Source organism: Garra rufa, chromosome 18 (genome assembly GCF_049309525.1).
Source record: "Garra rufa chromosome 18, GarRuf1.0, whole genome shotgun sequence".
Classification (NCBI taxonomy): domain Eukaryota; kingdom Metazoa; phylum Chordata; class Actinopteri; order Cypriniformes; family Cyprinidae; genus Garra; species Garra rufa.
In genome coordinates this window covers 20,953,387-20,969,471 of record NC_133378.1, presented here as the reverse complement: position 1 = coordinate 20,969,471, position 16,085 = coordinate 20,953,387, and the positions used below count along the sequence as shown (strand labels likewise).

Below are 16,085 nucleotides of genomic sequence, written 5' to 3'. Positions count from 1 at the left end.
CCATTTGACGGATTATCAGCATCCCTCCACCCCATCTCCTCACTCCGAGTTCCTTCTACACATATACATAGGGGGGGGGGGGGGTACTCTAGGTTCGGGCCATTCCCGAGCTCGGAGCCCTTCCCCGGACAGCACGCCAAACAGGCTTACATACTCCAGCTAATTATATGTAAGTGGGAACTCGTGAAATCTTCAACGATTAATCACAGATCTAAATCTTTATATGACAGAGTGCAATTGTCATGAAGAATGCTAAAAATAATCACTGCTCAAACAACATCAAACTGACTTGTGTTTTGCTATCAAATGACAACAAAAATCCATTTAAAACAATATACAAAAACCCCTTGCGCACAGAACTGTATGCCTAGGACATATTTGAATAATTTACTCCACAAACATCCATGTTTGTTTCTTTGTCTATTTTCTTCTTAACGCCATTCAAGCATCTATGGCTATATTCATGGCGAGAATCATTCAATCCATACACAAATCAATCATACAAGGTTGTGAGACAATTTAGAATGTTCAATTCACATAACCTGCATGTCTTTGGCCTGTGAGAGGAAACCGGAGTACAAACATCCATGTAACAACATTAAAAATAGATGGTTTCTCGTTATGACAGTTGAATTCAAAGCAGAACTTTTGATTAAAAACACCTGTCACAAAATGCCAATAGTGTCACTAGGGTCAGGACAGAATGTACAAGCCATGTACGCTATACAATCATGCTTGTTCAGATCTAATTTGAATCCACATCTCATGTGAGTCTATAGTCCTCTGAAGAAAGCAACCCTGGTCCAAAATGACATTTGACATTTCTCCCATCATAAAAGCAGCATCCGACTTTAAATCTCTTTAAATATTTAAATATATCAAGTAAGAGATAAAATCCACCAAATCTGCTCATTCTCCACAGCTTAGTTTATCTTTCTACCCTGCAAAAGCTCTACAGTGATAAAAAAGTGACTCATGAGGCAAACCAACCTTCTTTACTCTCATAACTAAAACACCATAATGCAGTAGCTTACAGTAGACCAAGACAGTCTCTAGATCCAAGCCCTGCTCTCCATTTCCCCATCATATTAGTGCCTCTAACCTGAGAGAGGACTGTGGGTGTGAGCGGGATCACCATGCAACATCCTCAAGCAGGACCCATGTTCAGCTAAAGTACCAGCCTTGTACTTACCCGGTTCCTCGGAGGTCGAGTCACATACGGGTTTTGCACTACACTGCTCATCTGACAACTTAATGGTGGTCAGCACACTAAAGAAATGCCGTTTTCCTCCTCAAACTGAGAGTCATTCAATCATGAGTCTTAGTAATTAGTGAACAGCAAAATAAAAGCACCACCCCTCAAAAACATCAGACACCACCCACTCCAGCGAATGTCACAGAGAGAATGTTTTGCGAACCTATCGCAGTGGCAGAATGCTCTGCAAACATGAATTATTCAAGACAGCTTTTGCTCTAAAAGCCTGGGATGTTGTACCACAAGAAAGTGTACTAAAAGCCATTTTTGCTTGTTCTCTGTTTCGAACGAGTACAAAATTCAAAAGTACAACCTAGCTATCCCAAGCAGAATGAAGAACAAAAAAGCATTGTATATTACCTTGTTCATGGTACTGTATAGTGAGAAAATTTGAGCTAAATTAGTTTTAAATTATTTTATAAAAATAATAATACAAATTACATTTTAAAACAAAGTACTCTAAATTAGGTGCTACAAATAATTAAATAACGCAAATGTCACACAAGTCATAAAGAAGTCATGTGCGTGTCATTGTTGTTTTCAAGTGCAGATATTCTGTATTAGATAATGACGACAATAGATTCAGGAGCATAGGGATGCGAATGAGAGAGAAAGAGGTTACGTATTCAAGTGGAAGTCGAACCCAGCAGACCGTAAACTTGTTCATACAGTAGATGCTGAGTGCTGTTCTCAGCTGCCCATTACAACAGGAAACACATTAGCTTTTGATGTATAACCACAGTAGCTTATTTGCTCGTGTTAATTACAGTTCTCCATACCGAGCAACTTTGACGATGCAGCGAACGTTGCTGTTTCCTTCATTTGCCTGTGACTAAAGACTTCAGGCATGCCTTAAAACAGTAGCATCTATTATTTAGCATACACCATTTGCCTGTGATGTCACATCCAGTCTAAATATATAACTCATTTCATAGGCCAGGACGAGTCTGCGTTCCTCCGTCTCTCGTGTGAAACCAGATCGGCAGTAAGCCTAGGTTCAGAGTTCTCTCAAATGACTCAGCAGAGCTCATTATGAAATAGTTACACTATCATCTTGGCTTTGTGGAAGGATGTTCATGTCAGGAATAAGCAAGACAGAGACAGGATGAGGTACAGCATCATTCTGACAAGATGAAAATAATAGCATAACAACTGAGGGAACTCTTTGCTAATAACAATATTTTGTACACACATTTAGGTTTTTTAAGATTATAAAAGAAGTCTCTGTTTTCTATTGTATTATATTTTAAAATGTAATTCATCCTGTGATGGCAGCATCATTACTAGTCTTCAGTATCACATGATCCTCAGAAAACATATTAAACATTTCTTAATATTATCAATGTTGAAAACAGCTGCTTGATATTTGTTAGTTAAAACCCTAATAATTTTAGGTTTCTTTGTTAATTAGTAAGTTAAAAAGAATAACATCAAATCTTTTTTAGCATTACAAATGTCTTTACTATTACTTTGATCAATTTAATGCATCCTTGCTGAATATGAGCCGGTAGAGATTTTGGACTATCGACTCTTTCACGGTTACACGCTCATATGACATTGCTGTGCTACGTGGAAAGTATGAAAAGTATCTTTCCTGCATGTTTTTAAACACTGCGGTTAAAAAACAAGTGATTTTAAGCCGTTACAATGCAATCAGCAGCGAAAGAAAACAAATGTTGCTATTTGCGCGCATTGTGATAGACTGTTTCTGAGCTCTGTCAGAGAGCTGCACGCACGTGAAGACGGCAAGTTATTTTTGCTGCTTTATAGACCTTGAGTAGTTAAATACACACACTTGTGTTTGTCAAAATTCCTGTCTTTGCAGGTATCCTCATGAACACAGTAATTTAGGTCTTCAGTAACGCAAACAGCTGAGAAAGAGAACACATGTGTAACAGTATATTGGATCTGGGTAGCTCTTAGAGTGACTGCAGTCTAATATTCCTGCTGTCTGTCATTCACGTTAATTAAACGATAAAAGAGAGAAAATCTCTCAGTGCTCTTGAGAAGAAATATATATTTAATTTACCCAGTGAAGAAGCATTGAAGAATATAGCATTTGAGAATGTAGCATTTCTTATTTATTTGTTCCACTGTAGTTTTTTTTATCCTATTTCTCGTAATTAGTTTCTTATTTTTATTTGATCGCTGACTGTCTACTTGCCTTCAAGACTCAGTTAAAAACATATCTGTTTAATATTTATTTTGGATAATGGCTATATGTCTTATGTGTTTATATTGTATTTGTGACAAATTGCTTGTGTGGATGTACAAAACTACTTGTTATATGTAAAGCGACCTTGAGCTACAGAAAGTGTTAGTGTTTAGTTTAGTGTGATATTGACACATGGTATCAAAAAATTTGATATCATAAAGATCTTATTTAAAACAAAAATAACTGTATTGTGATATATATTGTTACCGTAAAATAAAATGACTCATATTGTCATATAAGATTTTGGTCATATTGCTCACCCCTAGTAAATACTCCATACTTACATCAAATTGGCAATATCTTTTAGGCTGAAAAAATGGTTCCTGTGACTACAGTAAAATTTTTAAAAGCCTTTCAGGCCTTTTTTAGAGCAAATATCAACATATAAACCACAATGAATACCAAATATAACATTTTTGGAATACTAAAGGTACATTTACACAACAACAATATTAAAAACAGAAAAGTTTGCCATTTGCAAGTCCAAAGATCCAAAGATCCACGAAAACAGCTAAAAACATAATATTATGCATGCCAGGCCAATTATAGTTTGTGAAGAAACACTAACACATCTGGACACATACCTATAGACTTAACACATAATATGTGTGTGCACAACATCATTTTCACAAAATTGTGTTTTTGTAACAGTATTGTTTTTCAAAAACTTGTACTTACAGGATGTCAAAACCGATAAAAAGTGTTCTCTCTTTAGCTGGAAATGCCCCCTAAGATATACAGTCAAACCAAAATTTATTCAGACACCTTCAACATTTCTCACATTATCACAGTTTATTCGCTATAGTTTAGAAAATGGTAATAAAATATGGCAAGAACTCAGAGTTAAACTGTGTCAGAACAAATTCATCTTGATAATCTCAGATAACTTTGATAGAAAGGCATGTAATTGATTACAATCAACCAGAAATTCAAACTGTAGTATGACAATATTTACACAACTATCAATACTTTGATGACCAATTACCAAGCAATACTTAATTTTGTTCAGTCTGTGATGTAAAAAGTTTGCATTAGCAATTAAAGAAAAACACTTAAGCAAAACATGATCAGGTCAAAATATCTGACAAACATTTGGTCCCAATTTTTTTTTTTTCAGTTTTACTGTATGAAGAATTTTTGTATATAAAAATTCCCCATTCTCATCCCACTCAATCACCATCACAGTGAGGAAATTACACCGACGGATGCATTGTCACCACTCACACCTCAGGTCTTAAAAATGGGATTGCTTCACCTAGTCCTAAAACATAACTGAACTCACAGTTTACTTTATTTTGCTATCCACACTTACATAAATGAACTATAGTGTCCTACACCCACTAGAAAACAAAATCTCAAAAATTACATCTGGTGTCTGAATATATTTTGGTTTGATTGTATATTTTTTAATTATACATCACCAGCCCTACAAATGGTTAAAAATCTTTGCTGTTAACACAAAAGTTTCAGTCTCAGCACGTGTTAGAAAGAGTTAGTGGAGAGTTACTGATTTTACAATCCCGCTGCATCAACACTGTCCTTGAGCAAGGCACTTAACTCCAGGATACTCCAGGGGGACCATCTCTGCATTTTACTCTACTATATAGTGCTATGGATGAAAGCGTTTTGTGTAATCTTGTGGAGAGCTGGCTATATTTACATGTGAAGGGCAGATGTACAGTACCTGTAAAACTGCAGCTGCCTCTTTGGACTCCCATATCGTGCTCTACAGCAACAGAAAAAAAGGAGTGTGAGTACAACTTACTTTGTCTTTTTTTAACTTTATTTTGTGGAGATGGGTAAGAATAATATAAATACAATGCATTGGTTAAATAGTCATACAGGTAAATACATCATCATCATCCTTTATTGTTAGGATATGACAATATTTGGCTGAGATACAATTGTTTGAAAATCTGGAATCTAAGGTGGCAAAAAAAAAAAAAAACTGAGAAAATCGCCTTTAAAGTTGTCCAAATAAAGTTCTTAGCAATGTATATTACTAATCTAAAATTAAGTTTTGATATATTTATGGTAGGAAATTTACAAAATATCTTCATGGATCTTTACTTAATATCATAATGATTTTTGACCCATACAATGTATTTTTGGCTATTGTTACAAATATACCCGTGCTACTCAAGACTGGTTTGTGATCTATTGTCACATATAGGTTTTTTGTTTATGAGTAAACTATTTGAGTCAGAAGGTTCTGCTCACGTATAGGGGGATCCAGTCTGCCGCGTGGAGAGACGAGCGGGGGAATCCGTGTTGGGTTCAGGGTACATGGAGCCGTGAGGGAGGAGAGAGCAGCTGACAGCTCTCACTCAGACTCTCAGCTTCTGTACAGAACACAGAGAAAATACATCTGTTAAAAAAAGTAAAATAGTGCATAGCCAGAAGGTGGCGCCACTTATTTGTTTTGTGCATCTCATGGTGAACTTACAGTACATAAACACTCTGGAAATCACGCAAAAGACTGTGTATCTCATTTATACCTCCTGAGCCAAACTAAACATTATGTTAATACTGACTTAATTTTTTTTTTAAATTGATTTCTGCATATCTTGGTCCAGAGGTAACCCTACTGATAACTTATTTAGCCACTATGCTAATGCATATTTCAGCATTAATGACATGTGCCATAAATAGCTGAGCTTACAAGTACACTGATGATTAAGTGATGCATTATGGGGTAACTTTAACCTAAAAACCTATTAGAATTCAGTACAGCAGTGAATTTAAGCCCCAGGAGTCACTTAACACATCTCTATCTCATTAGTGCATGAATTCAGAGGTTAGAGGCCACAAAAATGCAGATTTTTAGAAAGAACAGGCCTAAATGTCCTCTATTAGCAGCGATCTGTCATTGCTAACATAGTATTCATATAACAGTGAGGTCAACAAGTCTTCACTTTTCATAATAAATACATAAATAAAATCAACTACTGTGAACGCAATGAAATTTGTATGACCACTGGCACAAACAGGGTACAAAACAGAGACTTTCAGTTGTTTTTCATTCAAATTAAGTTTGAAACATTGCAACCGTTACTACAATTTATGACATTATTAAAATAAGTGTGAAATACAATCACACGTGTGTACTGTATATTCTGTCTCTTGTGTTTTTTAATTAATAAATATTAAAGAAATCCCCAAATAACAACAAAAAGAGTTCAGATGCAAAAGCCTCTAAATCTACCTGACATCTTTTTTTTTTTTTAAATGCATTTTTATCAGGCTCATGTATAGGTTTCTACAGTGGTTTTAAAAAGTGTTGGCCCCCTTCCTGATTATTTTATTTTTTTTGCATGTTTGTCACACTTTAATGTTTCAGATCATCAAACAAATTTAAATATTGATCAAAGATAACACAAGTAAATAAAACATGCAGTTTTTGAATGAAGTTTTTTCATTATGAAGGGAAAACAAAATCCAAACCCACATGGCCCTGTGTGAAAAAGTGTTTGCCCCCTAAACTTAATAACTGGTTGGGCCACCCTTAGCAGCAACAACTTCAATCAAACGTTTGCAATAACTTGCAATGAGTCTGTTACAGCGCTGTGCAGGAATTTTGGCCCACTCATCTTGGCAGAATTGTTGTAATTCTGGAGGGTTGGAGGGTTTTCGAGCATGAACTGCCTTTTTAAGGTCATGCCACAGCATCTCAATAGGATTCAGTTCAGAACTTTGACTAGGCCACTCCAAAGTCTTCATTTTTTTTTTTTTTTTGCCATCCAGAGGTGGATTTGCTGGTGTGTTTTGGATCATTGTCCTGCTGCAGAACCCAAGTTCGCTTCAGCTTGAGGTCACGAACAGATGGCCGGACATTGTCCTTCAGGATTTTTTGGTAGACAGCTGAATTCATGATTCCATTTATCACAGCAAGTCTTCCAGATCCAGAAGCAGCAAAACAGCCCCAGACCATCACACTACCACCACCAGATTTTACTGTTGGTATGATGTTCTTTTTCTGAAATCCTGTGTTACTTTTACGCCAGACACACACCTTCCAAAAGTTCAACTTTTGCCTTGTCAGTCCACAGAGTATTTTCCCAAAAGAGTATTTTCCCCACTTCTTGGGGATCATCAAGATGTGTTCTGGCAAAACTGAGACAAGCCATTATGTTCTTTTTGCTCAGCGGTTGTTTTTGTCTTGGAACTCTGCCATGCAGGCCATTTTTGCCCAGTCTCTTTCTTATGGTGGAGTCATGAACACTGACCTTAAAGGAGAAGTCCGGTGTGATATTGACCTAAAGTGTATTGAATCATGATACCGAGTGTGAACGTACCTTGCATATCTCATCTCGGTTTGTGTCCTGCAGTCCGAAATCTGGGGTTAGTTAGCCAATGCTAACAACAGGCTGTCAATGAGGGTGAATAGGGCATCGGAGTAGCCATGTAAATAAATCACTGTTTTATGGCATTTACGAGGTACAAAGTAGCTCCACACTTCATTGGTAGACTTCACACGTTCAGTATCATGATTCAATACACTTTAGGTCAATATCACACCGGACTTCTCTTTTAACTGAGAAAAGAGAGGCCTGCAGTTCTTTAGATGTTGTTGTGAGGTCTTTTGTGACCTCTTGGATGAGTCGTCGCTGCACTCTTGGGGTAATTTTGGTCGGCCAGCCTCTCCTAGGAAGGTTCACCACTGTTCCATGTTTTCGCCATTTGTGGATAATGGCTGTCACTGTGGTTCGCTGGAGTCCCAAAGCTTTAGAAATGGCTTTACAACCTTTTCCAGACTGATAGATCTCAAATACTTTCTTTCTCATTTGTTCCTGAATTTCTTTGGATCTCAACATGATGGGTAGCTTTTGAGGATCTTTTGGTCTACTTCATTTTGTCAGGCAGGTCCCATTTAAGTGATTTCTTGATTGCGAACAGGTGTGGCAGTAATCAGGCTCTGGCTAGAGAAACTGAACTCAGGCGTGATAAACCTCAGTTATGTTTTAACACATTTTCACACAGGGCAATGTGTTTTTTTTCCCTTCATAACCCCCCCCCCCCCCCCTTCAATTAAAAACTGCATGTTGTGTTTACTTGTGTTATCTTTGATTAATATTTAAATTTGTTTAATGATCTGAAACATTAAAGTGTGACAAACATGCAAAAATAAATAAATCAGGAAGGGGGCCAACACTTTTTCACACCACTGTATGTAGGAAGTGGTACTTCTGATTGGGCTGAGGATATGATTTTAACGAGTTTGAAGCAAAAGTATTTGATGGGTGTATAATATGTGTTGAGAGCATTCACTCAGTATCATTATCTCATTTTTGACCGAGATGGCTTTTAGGCGGTTTTGCATCTGAACTCTTCAAGTATACAAAAAAATCCAATAGTTTAATAATGGCAGATGTATCCCAAATTACATTAAGTTGCAATTCAAGTTATTGAAAAAAAATTAGTAAAAACAAATGTTGCATTATTTTTCTTACAATAACTCTGGAAACAGGACTGAATAGTTATAGTATTTTTGGGATTAATTAAATAGCTGTTTATCTACAATATCCAATAGTTCACACAACAATATAAAAACACAGGAATTGAACCTACAATGCTTTACCAACATTCAAAAGGACACAAAAGTGTACTGTATGTTAATGGATTGGAAACTGTAACAAGAATTAGCACAAAGAATTATAACTGCATATCATAAAAGACAATCTTTTGATCGATGTACAGTACCTTAAAACAACAATGCCAAATAACTATATGAGGTGTCAAACTTAAATCCTTGTGTGTTGTTTCCAGCATGAGCGAACTCAGAATATTACTGAACAAGCATGACTCTGTTGAAAGCCTGAAGAGGTCCACCTGCTGTCTGCTCTCACCGCATGGCCAACTGGCCCGTCTCCAGCCTGGCAGAAATTTACCAGCAGTACATTATAAACTGAGGCAAGAGAAGTGAGAGAAAGTGTAGGATCGACACTTTACACAGCTCTGTTTGGCACATGGAGTACTGATCCTACTGCAGAGCCATACAGCATTACAGCAGAAAGGGGGGGAGTGTGTGGGGTCATATACACTGAAGTTTTTTCCCCTTCTCTTTGGCAAATGTGATTCTGATTGGTCTATGTTTAAAAATCCTAAAACTGTCTGCTGATTTTCAGGTTTAAATAGGATTTTGTATCCTACTTTTGAACCTCACATTAGGTCAGAAAACACTAAAAGCATTAAAGTTAATATTTACAATGATACAGTTATTATAACAATAACTGCTGTTTTATAACAATGCATGTTAAAAATCACCTAAACCCGGTGTCATGCCCTAAAGAACCTTAAACAACCTCCTGAAATCTACACCGACAATTAGGTACGTTTTATCAGTCTTTATCGCATCACGTCCCGCGACTCTTATGTCAGAATACGTCTCATATCAGGACACCCAACACTTTAATCTGATGGCTAACCCTTTGGTTTTGGATGTCCATGTGACAAAGAGACAACAGCTACAATCTGGCCCCCGATATGTTCGCTAAAGGTGTCCTCTGCGAGGCCAGGTGGCATGAGCTAGTAATCACACTGCATGACCTGAACACATCGCACACAAACACATGAAGTCCAGTGCAATATGAAAGAAAGAGGAAAAATTTATGCATGACTATACATTGTACATAAAAGTGTATGTTGACAGTCATGCTTGATTGGCATTTAGCTAGAAATTTTTATTGTTTCTTCAGCAGCAAATCAGCATAATAGAACGATTCCTAAATGATTATGTGACACTAAAAACTGGAGTAAAGATGCTGAAAATTCAGCTTTGCCATCAATGGATGAATTACATTAAAAGAGTTATTTTAAATAGCAATAATGTAAAATATTACTGTTTTTTTACTGCATTTTTGATTAATCCTTGATGAGCATATACTGTAGGTGGTTAGAAGCATAAGGCTGCATTAATGTAACATAATAGCTGCCAGTATTGTCCTGCATATGTTCTTTAGTTCAACGTCCTACAGCGAATGACAAGCTGCTGAATAACAGCTCGGTTGTAAGACATTTGGCCAGTGGATACTTGCTTTCTGTGGCATTTTAAAAAGGAGAGAAAGTAAAAAGAGAGAAAGTGAAAGAGGGAGGAGAACAAGGGAATGGATGATAGATTTATAATATCAAGTTCACATTTCTGCTGTCTCATGCTGTTAAGGGTGGCAAAGTGTGGGGGAAGGGAATAGTATTGGCTGCAATACGCAATCAGATATGAGCAACACAAAGAGAGAGAGAGAGAGAGAGAAAGAGAGAAAAAGAGAGAGACAGAGAGAGAAAGTGAGAGGTCATTTCCATGACTCAGCAGGTTACTTCAAAAACAAAACTAGAATTTCAGTAGATCTTGATGCATAGTGACATTTGATCATGATTCAGGAACAGCAATACAGTGTATATTTCCTGTGGGGCAACATTAAAAATCTAGGATTTAAAGTGTTTTTGCTCTTTTAGATTTTTGAAATGAGCTAATAATCAGAAAAGATTCAATTAAATCATTTAATAACTGAATGTAGATCAAATGAAATGCAAAATAAAGAACTAGTTTTCTAAATTTTAGATTACACGATAGATGCAGTGTCTGTATGGACTACAAATTTTTTTTCATACGAATGAAATCAATATTATCGGTAGTATTTTATTTATGATAAAACTAGCATGTACAAAATATGAGAGTATTGTACAATTACAATTAGAGCACCTTCATAAAATAAAACAACATAAAAAGGCAACAAAAAACACTGATGTGCATTTTGTATTCATCATTTTGTAGGAGTTGAATTTGTTGTAGACAAGGGGAATCACCATCTTGCTTTGACCTAGGGATGTGCGATATATTGTCTATGAAATTATAATATTTATTGTTTAAACGATATGCGATTTGATATTATCAAGTATATTGCTAAAAACAGTCCCACAGAGTGCAAACAAAATCAGACATGTAGGGTAGAATACTGCAAAAGTTCACGCTTTCACTGAGTGATTTAGGGAGTGTTCACACTTGTCATGTTTGGTTCGATTAAAACAAACTCTGGTGCATTTGCTCTGTTTGTGTGGTTCATTTGAGTAAGTGTGAATGCTGCCATGCTAACCCTGGTGTGCATCAAACAAGCAGGTGGGGACCTCTAAAAAGATGGGTCTCGGTCCACTTCCAAACGACCTCCAGTGGGGTTCGAATGAAATATGAATGCAACATGGACTAAACACTTCTAAATTAACCAAAATCAGGAAGTAATGAGAAGATGCAACGCTATGCGGCATGATTTGACGACATGGAATGAGTGGTGTATCCAAAACAAAATGAGCAGAGGGCAAACGTGGATCAATGAGGAGGTAAAGTGGCTTCCATGAGCCTTTTGTGAGTTTGCAGGTGGTGAAAAAAACCAGACAAACACGAACATATCGCCATGTCTTTAGGTTCAGTATTTTTTGGTCCAGACCAAATAAACCAAACGAAGCGAACTACAAGTGTGAACGCATCCTTAGTATAACTTGGATTGTATTCATTAGTTGTATTAAACTTAAAGCAGTGCTGAGTAAACAGTTCACACACCTTTTGCTTGGGGCGTTTGTTGAGTTCTGTCACAAAATATATACATCATTCGTATCACTATGTATGTAGGATTGGTATCTTTAGGTTCGCTGTCAAAAATGGCAGGGTAAATGCTAAGCAGACCAGGACCAAATGTATTGTTTTCTTTTTTCTTGGTCTGGACCAAACGAACAAGAGAACCGAACTACAAGTGTGAACGCACTCTTAGTCTATAAAAATACATTTAGAATTCCCCCCAAAACTCAATTATGTTTACACTTGTAGTTTGGTTCGTTTGGTTCATTTGGTCCGGGCCAAAAAGGAAAATGATACATTTGGTCCCAGTCCACTTAGGTTTTATCAAAAATGCCAGTGTGAACGCTAAAAATACCGAACCCTAAAGGCATAGCGATACATTCACAACCTGATTGGTCTGGCTGATTGACGTATATTTGCTTCACATTTCCCCTGTGCTCATTTTGTTTTGTATACACCACTTGTTCCCTTCATGAAATCATGTTGCATAGCATTGCATCTTATCATTACATTCTGTTTTTGGTTCATTTAGAAGTATTTGGCCTTTGTTACATTCATATTTATTTCAAATCACACCAGTTTGTTTGGAAGCGGACCAAGATCCATTTTTTTAGCAGTCTCGGTCCACTTGTTTGGTGGCACCAGGGTCAGATGGCAGCGTTCACACTTACTCAAATAAACCGCACTAACAGAGCAATCGCACTAGAGTTCGTTTTAATCAAAGTAACATGACAAGTGTGAACACACCCTTTAGTTAATATAGTACAAAGAATACAGTTTTTCTCCAAATATTAACACGATTGCACGTGATTTGACTCAATGAACAATAAGCTAATATTAACTGACTTACATTTTAGACAAACAGTTCCTGTTTCTGCTCAATTATTAAAAATAGCCGCACACAAAGCCAAAACAACTGATTTGCAGAAAATGTTTCGTTACTGAATTAATCAGCCTTTTGAACAAATCTGCTGAATGAATGACTCACTCACTCACTTTTTGGTTTAAGTATATTTTACCTTTTTTTTCCACACAAAAAAATTATGCATACATTTAATAAGGTAAAAATGGCCTAATGAATGTAAAAATGCCCATAAAAATCAATTGGAAAAGTTAATTTCTCTTACTCCTGCAAACTAACCACCTCACAGAATATGAAGAATATCAAAAGCTGACCACAGCAAACCTTACCTGCCAAGTTACCAGCATAACAACACGCTTAGCAAAATATTGTCTAATTATCATTATCGACAAAATATGAGATACCATTATTTTGGCATGAATGTGTCTGATGTCATAATTACAATATCCCAACTCATAAATAACTTCTATTAAGTTGCCTGTGCATGTAAGTTCTATTATTTAAAAATGGCAACAGACCATTATTCCATTTATCATCTGTATCAATGTTTACAGCATGCAATAAGGTTACGTAACAGCTAGCTGAAACAAAGTAGGCAGGGAAACAGAGTGATCCACCCTTCAGACATATAGAGTGAGTCAGGTTTGGAGAGAGAGAGGTGGGGCAGGCTTTGAAATCATAATGCAGTGAAGCCTCACTGTTGCCTCATCAGGATTCTGGGCAGTGTACTGCATTGTCAGCATGATCTCGCTCTCTCTCTCTCACCACTCCTTCAACTCCTTTTGTGGGGTAGCTCCTAACTCTGCTTTATGTTAGAGATGAGCTGAGTGGTGGTCACTGTCTATTGTAGACATCCCACTTCCCCAAGGGCTTTTAAGAAAGGCTGAAGAACACAGAAAGTGCTGGCTGCCCTCATGCCAGTCTTAATTAGGAATGCATCCAAGCTGTTTTTTCTGTTCTGCCTCTCTCTCTCTCTTTCCATCGGTTAACTACAAAATCAATCATAAGTGGTTTGTTACAGTCTCAGCTAAAACGAGGCACAAAACCTGAGAAAAAATTTACAAGAAGTTTGTGGTTTGCCCACTTTAGTCCGAACTGAAACCTGGACATAGACATGTCCTTTGCTGTTGATGTTATGCTGGAAATAATAAAATCTGAAAGCATGGTTGGAAATGTAGAATAATTAATAAATGCTTAGGGGTTTTTTTTCATTTTGTTAACTTATGATCTGTGCTGACTGCTGAGAAATAACTAGTACAATTACAAAATATTAATTCACTTGGTTGTCTAAAAATCTCACTTGAATTTATGAAATTAAATTATTCACACACACATTCATACAGTCACTGACTCAGCAAATTACATTAAAAGTTGTAACTCTGAATGTGAAGTTTAAACCCTTATGGGAATGAAAGTTAAATTTTATCATTTTATTAATCATTTTAATAATAACAGACAAACTTTACATTAGTCTTGTTTTTGCAGTCTATATGCTGAACAATGTCACTGATCTATTAATATAATAATATTATAATAAGTGATAATACTGAAAGTGCTTGCAGCAGATTGGATGTATGTGCAAAAGTCTACATCGCATTTTAAGATTTTGAGGATTGAGCTATAAGCCAAAACATTCACACATAAGAAAGTATTATGTAAAATAATGTATTAGGCATCAAACAACACATTTATCTTGAATCAAGCTCCTTACAGTGCCAGAATACAGTATTCTATATGTACTAATATATAGAATACAGATCACATAGAATGTGTTATAGGAATTCATAAGGATCTGAAAATCAATTGTGAAAAACTTCAGTGCCATATAATAAATGGGTATGGTATGATGCATAACTAAGAACTTTATAAACAGTCTAATAAATACATTTAAATGCATTTCAACTTAATAATGCTTACAACAACACTTTTAAAGAGACAGTTCACCCAAAACTCACCTTTGCTCACCTTAATATCAATCCAAATCAGTCTAATCCAAATCCAAATTAAGACTTTTAATATCTAAAATATCTTCTACTGTAAGTCATAGAGGTTTAGTACAACATGAAAGTAAATGATGACAGAATTTTCATTTTTGGGTGAACTATCCCTTTAAATCTTCAACATGTAGAGCAGCACAAAGCTAAGCTGAAAGTCCAGTCATTGTAGTACCTGCTGCCCTCCTTTTCTTTTCATGTACTCCAGGATAGATCATCTGTACTAACACAATCATCTCACTTCAGTGAAAATACAGTATAACTGAATATATGAGGCACCTAGCAACCCTATGACTGCAGTGAGCCAATCACAGTGCAGAGTTTGAACTGAAGCCAAAACTCTGCAAAAGTAGACAGTGATCACCTACAGAGTGCTAAAACATGAGGGATGCATCAGCGTACAAATAAGGACGCAATACATCTCTTCTAACATTACCAGACGGGACATTTGGTAAGGTTACTTCCCACTGGTTTAGCAACTCTAACTGAGCATCAAAGAAAGAACAAAGGATTTTGGCATTAAACATGGAAAAAAGACTACATACGACTCTAGCACATATAAAAAGACACACTGCAGTTGCACACTCACCGGTGTCTTGTGCTGTGTTTCTGCCTGATAACTCCAGCTTGGCTTTCACTGTTGAAACACAGATGGGCTGAGCAGAATCCTTTCTGAAAGGTGTAAGATAGAGAAAGGAAGAGACAGACCGGGAAGAGAGAGAAAGGGAGGAGTGCGTTCAGGATGTTGCCAGTGCTTTGGCTTGCAGTAATGTATTCCTCTCCAAGCTCAGCGAATCTGCTACCCGGCTATGCAGATCATCAACTCTGAATGTGTGTGTGTGCCTATGTGAATGTGAGGGAAAGTATTTGAGGGTGAAACACAAAAGTATAATAAACGCTGTTATTTGAATGCTGAGTAAACTAAACAAAAGCCATTCAGAGCAGCCTTGTACTATAGATGTAGGTCGACTGGAGATACTGTGACAATGTCAATTGAACCATCAGGCAAACAAAACATGTATAAAATGGACTAAATATGAATTAACTGAACAATTATATACACGTTTCATCTTGCTTGATTGACTTTACTGCCTGCTGACCGTTTCTGTGATGATCCAATGGTGATCTAACAAACACATTGCTTTGCGAAACACTCTTTGAAGATAAATTTGTATTAGAAAAATTAAAGATAAAAA

General features: G+C 36.6%; 1 protein-coding gene across 4 annotated transcripts in view; it reads right to left on the bottom strand.

Moving 5' to 3' along the window:
* kcnab2b (potassium voltage-gated channel subfamily A regulatory beta subunit 2b) overlaps positions 1 to 16,085 on the bottom strand; it is an 84,219-nt gene that overhangs the window by 61,397 nt on the left and 6,737 nt on the right. The window contains exons 1-3 of one of the 4 annotated variants that reach the window (XM_073822896.1): positions 15,479 to 15,669; positions 5,691 to 5,812; positions 5,155 to 5,196 (exon numbers count right to left, since the gene is read on the bottom strand). In XM_073822896.1, the coding sequence (XP_073678997.1) occupies positions 5,155 to 5,196; positions 5,691 to 5,758 (110 nt within the window). In that variant the 5' untranslated portion in view covers positions 5,759 to 5,812; positions 15,479 to 15,669. Of the gene's footprint in view, positions 1 to 1,192; positions 1,357 to 5,154; positions 5,197 to 5,690; positions 5,813 to 15,478; positions 15,670 to 16,085 lie in introns of those variants that run through there. The other 3 variants (XM_073822897.1, XM_073822892.1, XM_073822893.1) reach the window with 3 other exon arrangements.